General features: G+C 38.8%; 1 protein-coding gene across 1 annotated transcript in view; it reads left to right on the forward strand.

The window, feature by feature from the left end:
* The first annotated feature begins 1,606 nt into the window (after nt 1-1,606).
* The window catches only part of TM9SF2 (transmembrane 9 superfamily member 2), a 66,121-nt gene continuing 45,327 nt past the window's right edge, over nt 1,607-22,400 (forward strand). The window contains exons 1-2 of the mRNA XM_042929715.1: nt 1,607-1,961; nt 21,823-21,890. Of these exons, the coding sequence (XP_042785649.1) occupies nt 1,794-1,961; nt 21,823-21,890 (236 nt within the window). The 5' untranslated portion in view covers nt 1,607-1,793. The remainder of the gene's footprint in view (nt 1,962-21,822; nt 21,891-22,400) is intronic.

Below are 22,400 nucleotides of genomic sequence, written 5' to 3' on the forward strand. Positions count from 1 at the left end.
GAAGAGGGTGCAGAGGAATAATGGCCACTGTTTAGGTCCCTGCTAGCGTGGCTTTTGTTATAAAAATGGCTGCCATTTTTCTGTGCCAAGCAGTGTGCTCAACTTTTAACATACATTTTTTTTTTTTCACTTAATTTTCAAAAAAACCTTAAGAAGATGGACATTCTTTTCTCCCTGCTTTCCAGTTCTACTACCTGGGACTTGATTGACTTGCTGAAGGTCACATTAACTAGGTAGTAGTATGCCCGCTGGAGTTCTTACTGCAAGCTGCCTTTGCAAACAAGAATTTTATCTTTCCTTGTTCTGGTTACTCCACAGTACAGAACAGTGTTTCTTAGCCTTTTTTGTAGAGTCGTAGATCCCTTTGAAAATTTAATGAAGTTGTAAACTTTACAGGGAGGAAACGTGCCAACAGTCACAAGAATTCGAATACAATTGCAAGGGGTTCCATACTTCTGAATTGCCCATGTAGCAAACTTGCCCATTCTTGAGCTGGAGATACTACCAGTTTGGATTCCTTGCTATATAGTCTAAGTTGATGCACTCTTACAAAGTATTCTTTTTCTTTTTCTTAATGTTTTATTTATTTTTGAGAGAGAGAGCAAGCGGGGGAGGGGCAGAGAGAGTGAAGGAAGATTGGAAGCAGGTTCTGCGCGGTCAGCAGGGAGCCTGAGGTGGGGCTCGAACCCACAAACCATAAGATCATGACCTGAACCAAAGTTGGAAACTCAACCCATTGAGCCACCCAGTTGCCCCACAAAGTATTCTAAAACTCAACTGAACTATGTCACCAAAAGCAAGTTGCTCCTTGAAAAATACTCAAGAAAACTCACAACCCCAACACACGCAAATGCAGAAGTTCACATACAAACACGGTTATCGTGTCAGGTCAATAAGTGACAGAAACTTGCTTTAGGGTGGTCATACCAGATTGCTATTTCACTTTCCTAATTAAACTTTTGCCCCCGTCTTCCTTTGCAAGGAAATGCCAACACTACCTTCTTCTGTTCGCCTACTCCCATTTTTCTCCCCACCTCATTTCCACTCATCTTTAAAGTGATCTTGTTCATTGTGTGTAATCACTGTCCCCTCATTTCCACTCATCTTTAAAGTGATCTTGTTCATTCTGTGTAATCACTGTCCCACACAAGAATGTCCCATGGCATCCAATACTTGGAACCTGTCCGTGCAAACACCTGAATAACTATTTGAGACTTTCTGGCTAGTTTTTCCCCATTTGTTTCCTTAGCCTGCTCCCAACCAGGTGTCTCCCAAACTTCTTCCCGCCTCCATTAGCAAGTACTTTCTGAAGCACCAAGTCTTTAACAGGAATGCCGCGGGCAGTGTGGTGAGGAAACCTGAAGATATGGGAAATTGAGCTAAGGCAGCTAGCCGGGGGCACCAGCCCGACAAGTAGGATGCTCCTGGACACCCCCAAGAGAGCACTAAATCGGAATTTAGGATGGGACCGAGAACGCGGAAGCAAGCAACCACCTACTCGGCCCCCTGAAAACCTGGAAAGTGGATTTCCTCCACGATCCCTCCCGGAAACTACTCGGGGCGCTTGCGGCCCCTTTCACTGAGCATGTGCAGGCGGCGTTGCGCATGCTCTATCGAGCTCCGGTTCGGTTTCTGTTGCGGGACCCGCGGTGTTTCCTAGCGCAACCGGAACTGTCCATCGCGGGCCCGGCCTCCTTCAGCTCCCGCGGTCTTGTAGTCGTCTCCGAGCCTCCGCGTCCCTCCTTCCCTCTTCACCCCCTCAGTTCGGCTGCCCTTTCCCCGAAACAGCCGTCATGAGCGCGAGGCTGCCGGCGTTGTCTCCACCTCGGTGGTCGAGGCTGTTGCTGCTGTCGCTGCTGCTGGGGGCGGCCCCAGGCCCGCGTCCGGGCGCCGCCTTCTACCTGCCCGGCCTGGCGCCCGTCAACTTCTGCGACGAAGAAAAAAAGAGCGACGAGTGTAAGGTGGGTGAGGCCTGGCGGACCTTGAGTGCTCTGACCGAAGGGGAGGTCACCCTTACCCGGGGAGCTGGGTTCCGAGGGAAGGGGGCGTAGCTGGGAGGGGGTCAAGTGTCCCGAGAAGCGCTTGGGGTCGCCCCGGCCCTAGGTCAGAGGTTCTGGAACGGCCTTTTGGGGGATAGATTCTGCGGGACTCCGTGGGCCTCAGGCTCGCCTCCCGTCTAGAGAACCAGGTAGCGCGAGCCGCTGTATTCCGTTTGCCTGGAAACGGGGACTATGTATGTATGGCGCTCCCTGTGAGTTGGGTGCTTGCGGGTCAGCAAGCGTTCCACGAATGAGTGTTCGCTCACAGCCCTATGTCCAGGTTTTCCAGTTACTTTTTATTTCATTGCTACTTTCCTGGAACTCCTGGTTGGTTTTGAGAGCTTGTTTCTTTCTGAGACTTTGATATTTTAACTTCACGCTTAGCAGATGATTCCTTACTTGTGAATTGTAACAACTGCATTAATAAAGAGTTGCGGTAATGGTTGAGACCGATAATTTCTATCTCTTAAGTTAAAAAACATTTTTTAGTATAAAAAAATTTGTAAGATTCCACTATTTAGTTTCTCTGAGATTGTTTTAAACAAGTCACAGAAGCAGAGGACAGGAGAAACTGGTGTTTTCTTCCTAGGGCAAAATCTTGAAAACTTTGATCTCTTACGACGTTTACTCTAGGTTTTCAGTTTAACTGGTAGTGAAAGAGGCATAAGTAACTTGCTTTTAGATTATTCGGTATAGAGCATGACAGTATATATACATAACACAATTATTTTAAGTTGCTAACACCATTGGGGCATGAGGATCTCTAAAACCATTTATAATTTTAACAATTCAAATAATCATTCAGCAAACTTTTACAGTCTATAAATAGGTTTATTTGCTAAGTTTGATTTTATTTTTAAAAGCTGGTGTTTATTTTATTACTACTAGTTTTACTGTAGCTGTGAATTTCAAGCTTATTTTAGGACATTAAATAAGCTATTAAGTTTTTCATAGCATTTTACAGTTTCAGTTTTAAAATCTTGTGTCTCTAAAAATGTCTAAGGATCTTTAATGTTTATTCAAGTTGACAGTTACCACTTGCATTCTGTAACTTTCATGCCCTGCAGTGCAAGAAGAGGCTTTCACTCTTTGGAGTAATGACTGAAAGAATATATATAGTGCTTACGAGTGGAAAAGAGAACTAGTCTTGAAAGCACACTGGTTTTTCCATTAAATATTTTAGTAACCAACCTTTAAAACCTAGTGTTTGGTCTTTAAATTTAAATTTAACAGCAATCCTATATTGTATTCCTAGTGCCTTAGAGACAAAAAATGTATCCCTGTCTTCTAGGGACCTCAAAGTAAAGGGCATAAGCTTATGAACAGATTATTGAAATCTGATATGTTACAAAAGATGTATGTCCAAAGTGCTTTAAAACACAAATGACGAAACATCTGTGGATTGGAGTCTTTAAGGGAGGAAGTGACATTTGAGATGGACTTCAGAAAATGAATATGACTGAAATTTACAGTTGGTTTGCCACTTAGATTTTTGTTTTCTCAATAGGACTTTCTTAGGTCCTACTTTTAGGACCTTAGTACTTAAAAGTGGCTACTTTTAAGTTAACTTTTGATTAATTTCAGGGAGTCCTTTGGGATTTTTAATTTTCAAAGCTACAGGGATAAAACAAGTCAAAACAAATTTTTTTTTTTTTTTTTTTTTTTCCTGAAGCGTTTGGATTTCGTCTTTGTTGCCAGCTGCTCTCACACCTTGGTCAAAGGAAACTATTCTTGGAGAGCAGAAAGATGTACCTTTTGCACTTTTTTTCCTACAATTTGACTAACTGGGATGGAGAATTTGAAGTAAACTTCAGTATATCTTCTTGTTGCCTCTCAAAGGAGAAAAACAGTAAATAATTCAAATTTTCATTACTTCATTCAGGGTATTTACAGTTTTTTTCTCATCTAGTCCATATTTAAGGAGGACAGTCACTTATACGCTGTTCAGAAAAGCTGAAGGGAATTTTGGGGGGTGTGGGGGGAGAGTGCAAGTGGGGAAGGAGCAGAGAGAGGGGACAGAGATCCAAAGTGGGCTCTGTGCTGACAGGCTGACAGCAGTGAGCCTGATGTGGGGCTCGAACTCATGAACCGGGAGATCATGACCTGAGGTGAAGTTGGATGCTCAACCCACTGAGCCACCCAGGTGCCCTAGGAATTATTTTTAAAATAAATAATGAAAAGTAAAATGTTGTGGATGGGAAAAATTATTTTCAGAAGATGCTGTTAGAATAGGGAATCAGGAGTTAGATGAATTGGGTAGGACACTGATACTGTTCCTATCATTTTTTTCCATCTGTAGAATAGGGATAATCTTATTTGATTATTATATATTTCCCTTGAAAAGTATTTTGCATTTGTTCGAGAAAACACATAATATTTATTAGTTGTGATATTATAAAATGTTTATAAATATAGAGATGAAACGAGTATATCTTTAGCATATGTAATTTTTGTAGTGTAGTCATATTTACAGTGTCCTCCATTCAGCTCACTATGTACATTATTGAGAGACATTCAGAAGAACCCTGAGGATTTGGTCATTTTCTTCTCCCAAAATTATTTTATGTTCAATTTACTGACAGAAATAGGAGTCCAGTGAACATAAAATTCTATTTATGATGCTCTAACTTCTGATTTATGATCTTTATAAGCCATCATAAATACTGTGACTGTGTTCTGGTGGGTTCCTTTTTTTTTTTTTTTAAACTTACTATGATTATACGTATGTACATTTGAATATCAACATAGTACACATTCTTACTGGTTTTTATTGACCATATAGTATTTTATTCTATTACTGTGCTGTGGTTTGTTTAACCATTTCTTGCCTTAGGGCATTGAGATTGGTCCCAATTTTCTTCCTTATAAATAACTTTGCTAGAGTATATTTAGCAGGAATTACTTGCATATTCCCAAAAATAAAATTACTAGGTCAAAGGCAAGAAGCAATTTTATAGCTCTATTTAATATTGCCAGATTTCTTTCAAAAAAGATATGTTTGATTTATATGCCTTTAGCTAAATGATTCCCTGGATCTCCACAATATTTTATCATTTTTATTTATCATTTTATTAACTATATGATGGTACTGAAAGCATTTTTTTAAATATTTATTAGAGAGAGAGAGAGAGAGAGCGAGCGAGAGAGAGAGAGAGAGAGAGCACAAGCAGTGTAGGGGCAGAGGGAGAGAGAATCCCAGGGAGGCTCCGTGTTGTCAGCACAAAGCCTGACTTTGGGGCTTGATCCCACAAACCCTGAAATCATGACCTGGGCTGAATTTGAGTCGGATTCTCAACTGACTTAGCCACCCAGGCGCCCTGGTACTGGAAACATTTTTATTTTTTAATTTTTTTAATTTTTTAACATTTATTTATTTTTGAGAGAGAGAGAGAGAGAGACAGAGACAGTGTGAGAGGGGGAGGGGCCGAGAGAGAGAGGAGACACAGAATCTGAAGCAGCTCCAGGTTCTGAGCTGTCAGCACAGAGCCCGACGTGGGGCTTCAGCCCACGAACTGTGAGATCATAACCTGAGCCGAAGTCGGAAGCTCAACTGACTGAGCCACCCAGGCACTCCGGTACCAAAAACATTTTTTTTGTAAATTGTTTTTAACGTTTACTTATTTTTGAGAGAGAGAGAGAGAGAGAGAGAGAGAGAGCGAGAGAGAGCACAAGCAGGGGAGAGGCAGAGAGGGAGGGAGACACAGAATCCAAAGCAGGCTCCAGGTTCTGAGCTGTCAGCATGGAGCCTGAAGCAGAGCTCAAACCCACAAACTGTGAGATCATGACCTGAACTGAACGTTTGGCTGACCGAGCCACACAAGCGCCCCCCAAAAACATTTTTAATGCTGTATTGCTTTCATTGCTATTAAGTTTTCTCTCTCTTTTTTCTTTTATTTGTCTTTTGTTGTTAGCTTTTGAAACCATAGTAATAAAGGCTTAAACTGTGGTAATCTTGTCCTCTGGAACCCATTTTACTTTCTTAAAATCAAAGGACATTGTATTGACTACCATAAATAGAATAAAGCCCTGACCAGAAATTAATAGATCTGCACAGAGTAAAATGTGCAGTTCTAATCTACTTTGCAAAAGTTTGGATCATCTCTGTTAGCTGCTGCATCCTATTTAGCTTTAGATTGAGTCTTCAGTGTGCTGAGCGGCTCTCTGATGGCTAATAGCTGATTAGTGAGCAGTTCACGCTGCATTTAACTTCCAATTAATTGTTGGCTTGTCAACATGAAATCAGATGGAATAACTAAACTCTCCAAAACATCTGCCACTTTTTTACTGTTTATGGATTGTGTTCTTAGATGAAAGATTAAGATTTTCTTTCCTGTCCTGTAAGGAAAAATCACCAAATATACCCCATGGTATATAAAAAAAAAAAAAAAAAAAGAATGTTCAAGTTAATTAGTTTAACAACTTTTTGATAAAAATGAAACAATAAGAATCATAAGTTCTTTAAATTGAAGTATAGTTGACACACAATGTTAACATTAGTTTCGGGTGTGCAACATAGTAATTAGACAAGTCTACAACTCTTACCATACAGCACTATTACAATACCACTGACTGTGTTCCCTATGGTGTACCTTTCATCCCTGTGACGTACTCATTCCATCTCATGCCATAACTGGAAGCCTGCACCTGCAACTCCATCCATTTTGCCTAACACTACATCCCCTTCCCCTCTGGCAACCACCAGTTTGTTCTTTGTATTTATGGATCTGTTTCTGCTTCTTTTTTGTTGTTTATTCCTTTATTTTTCAGGTTCCATATATGAGTAAAATCATCAGTATTTGTCTTTATTTTTTTTTTATTATTTTATTTTATTTTTTTTAATTTTTTGATATATGAAATTTACTGTCAAATTGGTTTCCATACAACACCCAGTGCTCATCCCAAAAGGTGCCCTCCTCAATACCCATCACCCACCCTGCCCTCCCTCCCACCCCCCATCAACCCTCAGTTTGTTCTCAGTTTTTAACAGTCTCTTATGCTTTGGCTCTCTCCCACTCTAACCTCTTTTTTTTTTTTTCCTTCCCCTCCCCCATGGGTTTCTGTTACGTTTCTCAGGATCCATATAAGAGTGAAACCATATGGTATCTGTCTTTCTCTGTATGGCTTACTTCACTTAGCATCACACTCTCCAGTTCCATCCACGTTGCTACAAAAGGCCATATTTCATTTTTTCTCATTGCCACGTAGTATTCCATTGTGTATATAAACCACAATTTCTTTATCCATTCATCAGTTGATGGACATTTAGGCTCTTTCCATAATTTGGCTATTGTTGAGAGTGCTGCTATAAACATTGGGGTACAAGTGCCCCTGTGCATCAGTACTCCTGTATCCCTTGGATAAATTCCTAGCAGTGCTATTGCTGGGTCATAGTATTTGTCTTTCTTTATCTGACTTATTTCACTTAGTTATAATACCCTCTAAGTTCGTCTATGTTATTGCAGATGGCAAGATCTCATTCTTTTTTATGGCTAAGTAATATTCTGTGTGTGTGTGTGTGTGTGTGTGTGTGTGTGTGTGTGTGTGTGTACACCGTATTTTCTTTATCCATTCATGTATAGATGGGGACTTAGGTTGCGTCCATGTCTTGGCTATTGTAAATAATGCTACAGTAACCATCGGGTGCATATATATTTTCAAATTAATGTTTTTGTTTTTGTTTTTAACGTTCATTTATTTTTGAGACAGAAAGAGACAGAGCATGAACGGGGGAGGGGCAGAGAGAGAGGGAGACACAGAATTGGAAGTAGGCTCCAGGCTCTGGGCCATCAGCCCAGAGCCCGACGCGGGGCTTGAACTCACGGACCGTGAGATCGTGACCTGAGCTGAAGTCGGACGCTTAACCGACTGAGCCACCCAGGCGCCCCAGTTGTTTTTGTTTTTAAGGTAAATGCCCAGTAGTGGAATTACTGGATTGTATGGTATTTCTATTTTTAATTTTTTGAGGGACCTCCATCCTGTTTTCCACACTTCCACTGTTCCATCAACAGTGCACAAGTGTTCCTTTTCCTCCACATCCTTGCCATCGTTTGTTGTTTCTTGTCTTTTTGATTTTAGCCATTCTAACAAGTGTGAGGTGATATCTCATTGTGGTTTTGATTTCATTTCCCTGATTATGAGTGATGTTGAGCATCTTTTCATGTGTCTGTTGGCCATCTGCTTTTTTAATGTTTGTTTATTTTTGAAGGAGAGTGAGAGTAGAGAGAGAGAGAGACACACAGAATCCAAAGCAGGCTCCAGGCTTTGAACTGTCAGCACAGAGCCCAACGTGGGGCTTGAGATCATGACCTGAGCCAAAGTCAAACACTCCTGAGCCACCCAAGTGCCCCAAGTTCTTTATATATTTTAGACAATGACTTCTTATTGTATATATCTTCTCGCATTCAGTAGGTTGTCTTTTCATTTTGTTGGTTTCCTTTCCTTCCATTTTGTTGGTTTTCCATTTCCAAAGCAAAAGCTTTATATTTTGATGTAGTAGTCCCAATAGTTTATTTTTGCTTTTTTTCCCCTTTCCCTGAGGAAATATATCCATGAATATGTTGCTAAGACTGATGTCAAAGAGATTGCTGCCTGTGTTTTCTTCTGGGAGTTTTATGGTTTTAGGTTTTACATTTAGGTCTTTAATCTATTTTGAGTTTCTTTTTGTGTATGGCATAAGAGTGGTTCAGTTTTCCAAGCACCATTTATTGAAGAGACTGTCTTTTCCCCATTGTAAATTCTTGCCTCCTTTGTTATAAATGAATTAGCCGTATAAGCGTGGCCTTGTTTCTGGGCACTCTTTCCTGTTTTATTGATCTGTGTGTCTGTTTTTGTGTCAGGATCATACTGTTTTGATTACTGTGGCTTTGTAGTATATCTTGAAATCTGGGATTGTAATGCCTCCAGCTCTGTACTTTCTCCAGATTGCTTTGGCTATTCAGAGACTTTGGTGGTTCCATACAAATTTTAGGTTGAATTGTTATGGTTCTGTGAAAAATACTATTGGTATTTTGATAGGAATTACATTGTATCTGTAGATTGTCTTAAGTAGCATGGACTTTTTTTTTTTTTTTTAATGTTTATTTTTGAGAGGGTGCAAGCGGGGGAGGGGCAGAGAAAGAAGGACAGAGGATCCAAAGCGGGCTCTGCATGGAGCCCCATGTGGGGCTTGAACTCACAAACCATGAGATCATGACTTGAGCTGAAGTCAGATGCTCAACCGACTGGGCCACCTAGGTGCCCTGAGGTAGTATGGACATGTTAACAATATTCTTCCTGCCCATGAGCATAATGTATCTTTCCATTTGTTTGTGTCATCTTTAGTTTCTTTCAGCAGTGTTGTATGGTTTTCAGAGAACAGGTCTTTTACCTACTTGGTTAAGTTTATTTCTAGATACTTTATTCTTTTGAGTGTAATTGTAAATGTCATTGTTTTCTTAATTTCCCTTTCTGCTACTTTGTTATTAGTGAATAGGAACGCAACAGGTTTCTGTATATTTATTTTGTGTCCTGCAAATTTACTGAGTTCATTTATTACTTCTAATAGTTTTTTGGTAGAGTCCTTAAGGTTTTATGCACATTATCATGCTATCTGTCATAGTGAAGTTTTACCAGAATCGTACTTTTTTTCTTTTTTTTCAGAATAGGACTTTTTAAAATGTTTATTTACTTTTGAGAGGGACAGATTGTGAATGCATGAGGGGCAGAGAGAGGGAGACACAGCGTCCAAAACAAGCTCCAGGCTCTGAGCTGTCAGCACAGAACTACATGTGGGGCTCAAACTCACCATGAGATCATGACTTGAGCTGAAGTCAGACTCCTAACTAACTGAGCCACCCAGGTGTCTCCAGAATCATACTTTTAAACATCCTTTCTTGGTAGTTATTTTTAGAAACAATAAATTGTCTGTTATTTTGGGAGTAGTTGCCTATAAATATGGAATAAGTAAAATTTAAGAGAATAGTTCTAACTATTGCTTTGAACAGATAGAATGTATAATTACTTGTTTTAATTTGACCATATAGTTTGAAGATTTTGAAATGTCTAAAAAATATATGATTACACATGAACTTACTGATATAATTGATATGTATTTACTTCTTGGTATTTAGTTTCATGTTATCAGAGTTTTCTTTGGAATAAGAGATTGACTCTTAGCTTCTAGAAACTAATCAGTGTATGTGGGTTACTGATAATGTTTCATATATGAAATCTGGCATTGGGATGACTTTGACTATGATAAATTCACGTTCTAACAACTGTTTTTCCTTTCTGTGAAAAAGTACATGGAGCTTAGTTAGAAAGTTTGCTTTCAGAAATGAAATTTTTGAGTAAAATTATTTTAAAACCGTGATTGTTCTGGGGCGGTTGGGTCACCCACTCGATGAAGCATCTGACTCTTGATTTTGGCTCAGATTGTGATCTCCCACTTCATGAGTTTGAGCTCCCTATCAGACTCTGCACTGACAGTGCAGAGCCTGCTTGCGATTCTGTCACCCCGCTTCTCTCTTTGCCCCTCCCCTGCTTGTGCTCTCTTGCTCTCTCTCTCTCTCAAAATAAATAAGCTTAAAAAAAAAAAAAACAAAAAAAAAAAAAACCAAACAACTGTGGTTATTCATTATAGTGGATTTGGGAGCTAGGAATGGGAGAGCAAGCAAGGTCAATATGGATAAAGTACTGCCCTGCTGTTGGCTCTCCACAAAGGGAAGCCCTTCCAAAGGTATATATTTGAACATGTGAAACAAAGCCACAGACGTGGGCTTTATACCCTACACCCTCAACATACTCACAGAGACACACATAAGTTCTAGAGACTGGTCTGTACTCTGTGGGTCTTAGAGCCCAATTCTTAAAGCTCCTACTTCCTATCCTTCCTCACATTTTTTTTTTTTTTTTTTAAATCAGTGTCCTTATAGAAAGTGTTAGAGGGGCACCTGGGTGGCTCAGTCGGTTAAGCAGCTGACTTCAGATCAGGCAGGTCATGATCTCGCGGTCCGTGAGTTCGAGCCCCGTGTCGGGCTCTGTGCTGACAGCTCAGAGCCTGGAGCCTGTTTCAGATTCTGTATCTCCCTCTCTCTCTGACCCTCCCCCGTCTGTCTCTCTCTGTCTCAAAAATAAATAAATGTTTAAAAAAATTTTTTTTAAAAAAGTGTTAGAGTTAATTGTAGCTACTTTAAATGTGCTCTACAAAGTTTTTCTTTGTTATCATTAAAATTAAGTATTGATGAAAGCCTTTGGAGGAAACTTTTGAAATATTTTTTCTTTGCTCTTATTCTCAACTTTCAAACCTATTTATTGCCCTATGCTAATCACAACAATAAAGACTACAATTTGTGTACTTTGTGTCTTAGTTAATCCTCTCAACAACCCTGTGATTTGTAAATGGGAAAACTGAAGCTGGATAAGATGTAGCAACACTCTCAAGTGTATATACCTAGCAAATGGTGAAGCGAAGATGCGCCCCCTAGAGTGCGATTTTGACGTTTGGGCGCTGCTGTATCTTCCCCACTGAGTACTCGCTACCTCTTCTGCCTTACTCTGGAGCTCCCTGGCTTCCACAATTGATGCAATTTTAACCTATGTAATTTTTGAGTAGTCAGACTTTGTATTTATTCCTTTCTTTGATACAATCTAAAATTGAAATTTTGTTTTTCAGTGAGATAGAGATAAAAGAAGAACCTTGGTATCTTAGGAAATCAGCTTCAAGGCATTGCTAGTTAGATAACTCAAAGTTCATGAGCATCCATTTATGAGTTCCACCATTTCCATTGGGATTGTTTTATCACGTCTGAGTTAAGATTTCCCTTTGGAAATTTTCCCACTGTGGACCTCTCCAATATTAAGCAGTTGAAATGTCCATAATTTTCCTTTTCTGTGGCTATGCCCTGATATCTCAAACCCTTTTATGATTAGTCAGTTGCTTTGAGTCTTATTCAAAGTCACATTTCTTCTCTGAATATTTCTTTCTACCTTGAAAACCAGTCATAGGTGTGGGTTAGGATAGATGTGACAGCAAGGAAGGTGGAATAGAGCAAAACAAGGGAACAAGAAAGTGAGAAAAATGCAGTTCTGTGGCATGGCACACATGGCTTAAAGCAATAAAACGAAGTATAGTTGTGACCAAAGCTGGGATCACATGCAGAATGGGCAGATTAGGACCAGAAATAAAAATGTACATTTGGGGTGGGAAAGGATTTAGAAGGGAGACCATAGCACTCTAAATTAAATGAACTATTTCCATAAAAAATTTCTTAGGGTGGGATTGCTTTAGGATTTATATGTAACTTCCTTGTACATTTATATGTACATATTTATATGTAAAGTGTTTAATGTTGTCACAGCTTTTCATGCTTATAATAACTCTGTTGGGACATTTTGAAAGTGGGAATGTGAAGTAACCTTTAAAGCATTTCAGTGATATTTTGGAGTTGGCTGTGTCCATTTAAGGCAGACTGCCAGGAGATGCACTTAATTAACTTTTGGATGGGAAATAAAGATGTTTAGAGTGGAAAGTGACCATAAAATTAATCAAATATTGTCATTTTATAGCACATTGCTGTTTTAATGATAAAAAAACTAAATCCCTTGGAGATTCAGTAACTACCCAAGAATTTATAAATAACATTGTCACTTTTTTCTTTTACTTTCTTGAATGTATGTCTTATCTCTCCATCTGGATTAGAAATTCTTTGAAGACAAGTGTTCTGTCTTTTGTATTATTTCACTCACAATGTCTAGTATTATGGGCATTAAATAAATGTGTTGAATGAATGACTTTCTTGTGGTTGTTCAGGATTTTTTGTTTTTGTACATTTCAAATTCTGTTTCCTCCTATTTAATACTTATTTTGAAGTCATCTTTTCTTCTCTAGAACAGCTTTCCACACTAAATTTTAATCTTTCATCTTTATTTCTTACTGCTTTGATTTGGCTTCTGTCACTGAAGTCTACTTTCAACTTTTACCTTTTTCCAACTTTTAATTGTGACACTTTTCAAAATTTAAAAAAGTTGACGGAATCGTATAAAGATCACCTGTATATTCATCTAGACCTCTGGAGCCAATAGTTGTTTATATTTTTCCTATTTGTTTTATCTGTGTATTTATATTTTTTAGGGATAGACGTCATGATGTTTATAGCATACTTTTGCCTTTTGTGAAACCACATAAACTCACTTTTTCTTTACAATTTTTAACATTTTCTCTATGCCATATTACAAGGATTTCATTCTTAAGATATTTTTTAAATATTCATTTACTTGGAGCAAGAGGTCGGGGGAGGGGATGGGAGGGACAGAGAGAGAGGGAAGAGAGAATCCCAAGCAGGCTTCGTGCTGTCTGTGCAGAGCCCGAAGTGGGGCTTGATCTCACAACTGTGAGATCATGACCTGAGCCAAAATTGAGAGTTGGACACCAACCTAGGTGCCCCCTTAAAATATTTTTGAAATTTTGTGTTTCAGTGTAAGAATTGATACTTAAGATAGAGATTTCTTTAAAAAAATTTTTTTTTAATGTTTATTTATTTTTGAGACAGAGAGAGAGCATGAACGGGGGAGGGGCAGAGAGAGAGGGAGACACAGAATCCGAAACAGGCTCCAGGCTCTGAGCTGTCAGCACAGAGCCCGACGCGGGGCTCGAACTCACAGACCGTGAGATCATGACCTGAGCCGAAGTCGGACGCTTAACCGACCAAGCCACCCAGGTGCCCCAAGATAGAGATTTCTAAATGTAGCATATTTACAAATATGTTGTAAATTGCTCTTTTAATTTTGAAGAGAGGGTGCAAGTGAGTGAGGGGCAGAGAGAGGGAGAGAGAATTCCATGAGGGGCAGAGAGAGAGAGAGAGGGAGAGAGAGAGAAGCGGGTCTTACCCAAAGCAGGGCTCGAACTCACCTGAAGCAGGGATGGAACTCACGGACCTTGAGATCATGACCTGAGCCAAAGTTGGGATGCTTAACCAACGGAGCCACCCAGGCGCTCAGCTCTATTCCTTGTTAAAGATATCATTAATTGTAATTTACATTTCTTAGCATGTTGTGAGACAATAATTCTCAAATTTTCAGATTCTTACAATTTAAAGGAAAAATGAAAGTGCCACAGAAATAGCCAAGATGAACTGAATATACAAGGTGTGTTTTGATTAGTTTACTGAATAATAGAAAAAGGTCCATAATTTCATGGTGATATCTGTGACAAACTAACTTTCCTATAAAAGTAAGTGTGAAAAAGTGTCAGAAGAGACAAGAAGGAAAAGACGTACAGGACTGAGAGCAGCAGAGGTGAAAAGTGATGGTAGCAGCACTTGAGTTCACGTAGTTTTTTGAGTCAGCAATCCAGTTTTTGAACTTATGTCCTTAAAGTAGAGCAAGCAATTCCTAGTTCATAAGGTTATTAGGAGAATTGTGCGTGGTAACTCTTACCTGCCCCTTCCCTGGGCTAATAGCTGAGAAGAGGTCAATTAATGGGCAGAAACAGTAGATCAGAAGGCTACTGTCTTAGTGTCCTTTAATGGGAAGGAGGAGAAACTCTCCATGTTATCCTTATACTAACAAATATTCAGATTCAGTAATGTCCATTTTCTGTGAAATAATAGTAGTAGCTATGTTTATTTAGTCATTATCTTACAATTCTTGTGTGCCAACTGTAGACCAGCTTCTGTATTGTTACCTGTTTTGTTATTTCATTTCTCAAATTCAAAATTACTACTTGATGAAAAGCACATATTTATTAAAAGTAGTAGACTTAGGATTTGAAATGAATTCAGGAGTCTGGTGCTATGCAGCCTCCAATCTGAAGTTGTGTTCCCTGCTTATGTGTTGGGTGTAAAAATAAACTCTGTTTTTAGGTGAAAGATTTGTGAGAAGGATTGTTCTTTGGAGTTGGCTATTTTGGAAAATTTTGTGCGCAGCCTTTTAAATCACAAGGCAAGGCTAAAGCATATGTTTTGTAACTCTTTTGTTATTAGGAGTAGAATTTGAAGCTACTTTACCAGGTCAGGAAAAGTTGACAGATAAAATTAATTTAATGGGAATTTGATATTAGATAAAATGCCATGGATAAGATGAGTAAAAACTAATAATGTGCAAATAAAGTAGGAAGGGGAAGTGTGTGTGGGTCTTTGCGCTATAGACCAAAATGAGTATGTGGGAGTAATTAGTCAAGTGATACTAAATTATATAAACAGAAGACTAACATGATATCTTCAGTAAAATTTTCCTGATTTGTGGAGTTATTCAAAATACACTTAACAGTAGATTTAGAGGGAGCCAGTGAATGTAATTTCTAAAATTTTGACAAGATTGTCTTTTAAAAAGATTAAATTGGAATTTTAACTGGTATGGGTTAGCTTGGGCAGAGTAGGCTAGGCAGTAAATTCATGGGGAATGGTGAAATCCATGGGAGATAGAGACAGACTTCCAGGACAAGTGCCTGAGGCCTATTTGGATCTTAAATTTAGCGAAGAGAATGCACGTGAGATGTTTTAATGTGCCAGCAGTATTAAGTTGCCATGTGTAACACACTGTAAAGTCAATGGGACTGTATTTCCTGGAGTGCTCTTAAATCTAAGAGAGCAAAGAGTGGAGCGCCTGGGTGGCTCAGTCAGTTAAGCATCCGGTGTTGGCTTAGGCCCATCTCACCACTTGTGAGTTCAAGCCCCGCATCGGGCTCTCTGCTGTCAATGCAAGCCCCGCATCTGGCTTTCTGCTGTCAGTGCGGAACCCACTTCGGACCCTCTGTCCATCTCTCTCTGCCCCTCCTACGCTGGCATTCTGTCTCTCTCTCAAAAATAAATAAACATTTAAAAAAAAGAGATGGGGCACCTGGGTGGCTCAGTCGGTTGAGCGTCCGACTTCGGCTCAGGTCATGATCTCACGGTTGGTGGGTTCGGGTCCCGCGTTAGGCTCTCTGTGCTGACAGCTCAGAACCTGGAGTCTGCTTCAGATTCTATTCTGTGTCTCCCTCTCTCTCTGTCCCTCCCCTGTTCACACTCTGTCTCTCTTTCAAAAATAAATAAACATAAAAAATTTTTAAAGAAAATAATAAAAAATTTAAAAAAAGAGAGCAAAAAGTAAATTAATTTGGTCATGGACAAGTTAAAAAGGTATACTTTAAGAAAATCAAATAATATATTTTTGAGATGATGAGTTATGAGCTATCATTTATAGAACATGGGAAAGAGATGAAGAATGTCATTGAAGCATTTATGCTTATGGCCAAAAGGCTAATGAAAAACAATGTCATTCTATGTATACATGACACTTTGATGTCTAAACCTTGAATTCTGCCTGTAATTCTTTTTTCTTTTTTAATGTTTATTTCTGAGGGAGAGAGAGAGACCAAGTGTGAGCAGGGGAGGGGCAGAGAGAGGGGGAGACACAGAATCCAAAGCAGGCTCCAGGGTCTGAGCCATCAGCACAGAGCCCGACACGGGGCTCAAACCCACACACCGGGAGATCATGACCTGAGCCGAAGTCGGATGCTTAACTGACTGGGCCACCCAGGTGCCCCTCTGCCTGTAATTCTTAATGACATACCTTTTAAGAAAGATATGAGAGTAGGGTGAGGTCCTGAGAAAAGCAGCTGGCATGATCAAGGAGATAATTGAAAAGATTAGGACCTTTCTGTTTTGAAAGATTAATACTCAAAGGAGATAGGAGAAAGTCAGAAAATGCAAATAGGGTTTTCTCTCACTGTATAATCCTGTAGCCAAAAGATGTGTCATGAAACTTCAGAGTGAACGTCATAGGCTAAGCAAAAATTCTTGTCTCATCCATTGAGTAGAAATGGAAGAAAATTTTACGCTAAATTTATATGCCCTTGGACAGTGTCCTGAAATTTTTCACATGGCAACAGCTCTTTGGACCCTATGCCCTATTTTGGGTTCTCTAAGATGTTAATTTATGAAATATCGAAAAATAGCTAGAAAGCAGAGCTCAAAGGTTGTCCAGTCCACTGTGCAGACTGCTTTTATAGGGCCCTTGAGCTAAGAATTGCATTTATATTTTTAAGTGATTGGAAAAATTTGAAAGAATAATATTTAGTGATGAATGAAAATTACATGACAATCGAATTTCAGTGCCCATAAATAAAATTTCATTGGGCTACAGCCGCACTCATTTCACCTGTGTAACATCTGTGGCTGCTTTCGTGCTGTACATTGGCACAGACTGTAAACTTCAAAGCCTAAAGTGATTACTCTCTGGCCCTTTAAGAAGTTTGCTGATCTTGGGGACATCTGGGTGGCTCAGCTGGTTAAGCATCTGATTTCAGCTCAGGTCATGGTCCCGTGGTCAGGAGTTTGAGCCCCCCTGCATCAGGCTCTGTGCTGGCAGCTCAGCGCCTGGAGCTTGCTTCGGATTCTGTTTCCCTCTCTCTAACCCTCCCCTACTCACACTCTGTCTCTATCTCAAAGAATGAATAAACATTAAAAAAAAAAAAGTTTGCTGATCTCTAGGATAGACTAACAACTTTAGAGTTAATTTTTAGGCAAAGAAAAGATTGTAGGGGCGCCTGGGTGGCTCAGTCGGTTAAGCAGCCGACTTCAGCTCAGGTCATGATCTCGCGGTCCGTGAGTTCGAGCCCCGCGTCGGGCTCCGTGCTGACAGCTCAGAGCCTGGAGCCTGCTTCAGATTCTGTGTCTCCCTCTCTCTGACCCTCCCCCGTTCATGCTCTGTCTCTCTCTGTCTCAAAAATAAATAAAACGTTAAAAAAATTTTTTTTAAATAAAAAAAAAAAAAAGAAAAGATTGTAGTGATTAGAGTAAAAAATAATAAGTATATGAAAAGGGCATATAAATGTTACTGAGCAGCATTTCTTTATGTTACTGTGCTTTCTGGTACAGAAGCCATTAGCCTCCTGTGACTTTTCAAACATAATTAAACAATTCAGTCCTTTAACCCTGCTAACCACATTTTAAGTGACAAATGACCATGTGTGTATTTGACAGTGCAGATAAGAATATTTCCATCATTGGGGCGCCTGGGTGGCTCAGTAGGTTAAGCCTTCAACTCTTGATTTTGGCTCAGGTCACAATCTCATGGTAGTGAGATTGAGCCCTGAGTAGTGCTCCATGCTGACAGTGTGGAGCCTGCTTAGGATTTTCTCTCTCCCCTCTCTCCCTCTGCCCCTTCCCTGCTCTTTCTCAAATAAAATAAACTTAAAAAGAAAATAGTAAAGTTAAAAAAAAAAAAAGAATATTTCCATCCTTCCTTAAAGTCCTGTTGGGCATTGCTGCATAATAGTGACTACTTAGTATTTTGTACCAAGTACTGCTCTGGAATCTTCTTAAAACAGCTTGAAGCAGGAGTTATTATTACTTCCATTCTACAAATGAGAAAACTGAGTGAAGTGAAGAAACTTACCCAGGATCACATAGCTAGTAAACGTCATTTTCAGGATTTAAACTCAGGCAGCGTAGCTTCAAAGTCCCTGCTCTCGATCACTTTGTACTGAATGAAGTTGAAAGTAAGGAATAGGTTTAATTGTGGCACAAGGGATTCGACTTCTGTGGTGAAAATGTGGCTCTACAGATTTTGAAACTGAAAACCTAGAAAGTTCTATAGAATATAATAGCTGCGTTTCTTCCTAAAAAGAAATCTAGAAATGTGAACTGGATTAGCTTTTTAGGGATCTTTCAGTCTTCATTAAGATACATTAAATAGAATGCTTAGATTCTCAAGTATCTTCATAGCAGTGTTGATCTCTTATAATTAGTGAAAATTATTTGGGCAGAGTAAGCCATCAACTGGGAAATTTGCCTTCACAACAGTTAGGTTTAGGTATATTTGTGTTAATTATTCAAGCATTCTGTAATGCTTAAATGTCATGTCCCATTATCTTCTTAGCTAAAATTTAAACCAATGATAAAGAATGTTTTATGCAAGGACACACAGTTAAATTTTTTGTGTATGTTTGAGACAGTGTTGCCATTGAGTAATTTCATTTCCTTATAATTTTAAGGATTGAATATGATACTATTTTCACTACTATATACAAAGACTAATGTTTTATCTTCCATTTTATATTAGGAATATCAGGTGAGCATTTATTTTGGCAAAAGAGCAGTGTAGTTTAGGCATTTCCTATTCTGAATATCATTAAGTTCATTTGCTTTTATTCATTTAACAAATATATAGCACTTCATGTTTTAGGCACTGTTTTTAAGTACTTTATAAATGTTAACTCATTTAATCCTCATACCTCTATGAGGTAAATACTATATCCCCATTTTGCAGATAAGGAAACTGAGATGTTAAATAACTTGACCAAATAGTAAGTGCTGGGATTTGAACCCAGGCAAACTGGCCCTAGAGTCTGTATCCTTTGCTTTTCCAGTGGCAGTGTTTATTTGTACAAACTACATCAAACATCTTGTCTCACCTTTGGGATATTAACAAGTATAGAGGACTGCTTAGCAGTACCAGTGAACAAGATCAAAGTGACAAATGTGGCTTTATGCCATTCCAGGTAGCCCCATGATTAGAGTCCAGAGACAGCCATAGCAGTCTAACTCTATTAATATACTTATTCAAGGTAAACAGCTCCTATGTAAATGTTTTTGGTTAGCACGTAAAGCACTTCAGGGCATAAATTACTTACTGGCTTCTTCAACTTCAACTAAAGAATTCTGTCATGAATTGCAGTGAGCCCCTATTGAGAGTGGATATGTATTTTGGGTTCTGCAGAACTTCAAATATATCTTGGAGACATTTGGGGAGCTTCAGTAGGAAGTATGGCTTGGGCAAAAGGCATGAACAGACACTTTCAAAGAAGACATCTAGACGGCTAACAGACACATGGAAAGATGCCCAATATCACTCATCCTCAGAGAAATACAAATCAAAACCACAGTGAGATACCACCTTATACCTGTCAGAATGGTTAAAACTAACAACTCAGGAAACAACAGATGTTGGCGAGGATGTGGAGAAAGGGGGACACTTTTGCACTGCTGGTGGGAATGCAAACTGGTGTAGCCACTCTGGAAAACAGTGTGGGGATTCATCAAAAAATTAAAAATAGAGCTACCCTATGACCCAGGAATTGGACTATTAGGTATTTATCCAAAGGATACAAAAATGCTGCTTTGAAGGGGCACATGCACCCCAATGTTTATAACAGTACTATCGACAATAGCCAAAGTATGGAAAGAACCCAAATGTCCATCAACTGATGAATGGATAAAGAAGAGGTGGGGTGCCTGGGTGGCTCAGTTGGTTAAGTATCTGACTTTGGCTCAGGTCACGATTTCATGGTTTGGGAGTTCGAGCCCCACTTCGGGCTCTGCTGTCAGTGCAGAGTCCACTTCAGATCGTGTTTCTCTCTCTCTTCCTCTCTCTTACAAAAGTAAACATTAAAAAAAAAAAAAGAGGCTTGGGGTGTGTGTGTATATATATATATATATATATGTATAATACACACACACACAATGGAATATTACTTGGCAATCAAAAAGAATGAAATCTTGCCATTTGCAACAACATAGATGGAACTAGAATATATTACACTAAGCAAAATAAGTCAGTCAGAGAAAGATAAGTATCATACGATTTCACTCATGTGGAATTTAAGAAACAAAACAGGTGAACATAGGGGAAGGGAAGGAAAAATAAGATAAAAACAAAGAGGGAGGCAAACCAGAAGAGACTCTTTTTTTTTTTTTAATAATTTTTTAAAGTTTATTTTATTTATTTTGAGAGAGAGAGAGAGAGAGAGAGAGCAAGCACAGCAGGGACAGAGAGAGAGGGAAATAGAATCCCAAGCAGGCTCTGCACTGTCAGTGCGGAGCCTGTTGTGGAGCTCGAATTCACCAACCGTGAGATCATGACCTGAGTCTGAGCTGAAACCAGGAGTCGAACGCTTAACTGACTGAGCCACCCAGGCACCCCCAGAAGAAACTCTTAAATACAGAGGATAAACTGAGGGTTGCTGGAGGCGTGTTGGATGGGGCTATGGGCTAAATGGGTGACAGGCTTTGAGGAGGGCACTTGTTGGGATGAGCACTGCGTGTTGTATGTAGTGATGAATCACTAAATTCTACTCCTGAAACCAGTATTACACTATATGTTAACTGACTTGGATTTAAATAAAATTTTAAAAATAAATTGAAAAAAAAAAGCTGAACTATAAAAAATAAATAAATAAAAGGAAGTATGGCTTTAAATTAGCCTGTATTTCCTAGGAAGGTGATAAACTTTTCTCCTCTTTCCCCGTTGTGGAACTTGATTTGGTCTTTGTGAATTTCTTCACTGTTATTACCTTTGTAGTTAAGCACTCTCCAATTGAATCGGAGCAGTCCTCCAAAGTTAGATCATCTTTCCATTGTCTATCTCCTGCCTGCTTAAGAGCAGTGGTTGTATTTCTAGTATAGTTGATCTAGAAATTTCTTCTGACTTGGAAGCATTTCTTGACTGCTATGAGAATGTTTAAGAAAAAGCTGTTTAAAAATAAAAATTATTTTTGTGCTGTAGAATGAAATATTGATTTTGAAAAACAGACTTTTAAGAATGGCATCTATATTGACATGATGAATGATTTAAATATCTTAATTTTTAAGAAATTTTATAACTTAAAAAACATTTAGAAATTATTGGAGACATTTTCAACTATGAAAATATTTTGTTGTAATTTAACTGTATATAAGCCCACTTAGTGAATGGATTTATGAGAGAAATGTTTAAATATCATAAAGTTTTAATTTCAAACACGTCAAATTATTTTTCAGTTCTAAAGATGACTTAAGTTTTGATCTCCAGTTTATATTCTAATTCTGTGTTTCCTCATTTTCAGGCTGAAATAGAACTATTCGTGAACAGGCTTGATTCAGTGGAATCTGTTCTTCCTTATGAATACACAGCGTAAGTTTTTTAGCTTGATTTTTATATAAAACTGCATGTAACTCGGGATGCCTGGTTAGCTCTGTTGAGTGTCAGTCAGTTGAGTGTCCGTTGAGTGTCCAACTCTTGATTTTGGCCCAGGTCATGATCCCAGGGTCATGGGATCGAGCCCAGCATTGGGCTCCATTCTGAGCATGGATCCTGCTTAAGATTCCCTACAATAAAAAAATAGAATTGTATACGACTTATCAGAATTTTGTACTTTTAGAATTTTATTTTCTCCATAGTTATGGATAAATTTATATGTGCTTTAAAAATGTACAGGGCCTAAAAACATTTTTTAAAGGGTATTCTTTATTCCAAGGTAGGGTTAGAATGTGAAATGTGATCTTTTCAATAGAAGCACCAACTAAAACAGTGGATTTCCTTTTTTATCTCAGTGGACAAAAAGCCATTGTGTTTTCTTTAAATTTTTTAATTATAGGGGCACCTGGGTAGCTTAGTCACTTAAGTGTCCAACTTTTTTTTTTT

This window comes from Panthera leo, chromosome A1 (assembly GCF_018350215.1).
Source record: "Panthera leo isolate Ple1 chromosome A1, P.leo_Ple1_pat1.1, whole genome shotgun sequence".
Classification (NCBI taxonomy): Eukaryota; Metazoa; Chordata; class Mammalia; order Carnivora; family Felidae; genus Panthera; species Panthera leo.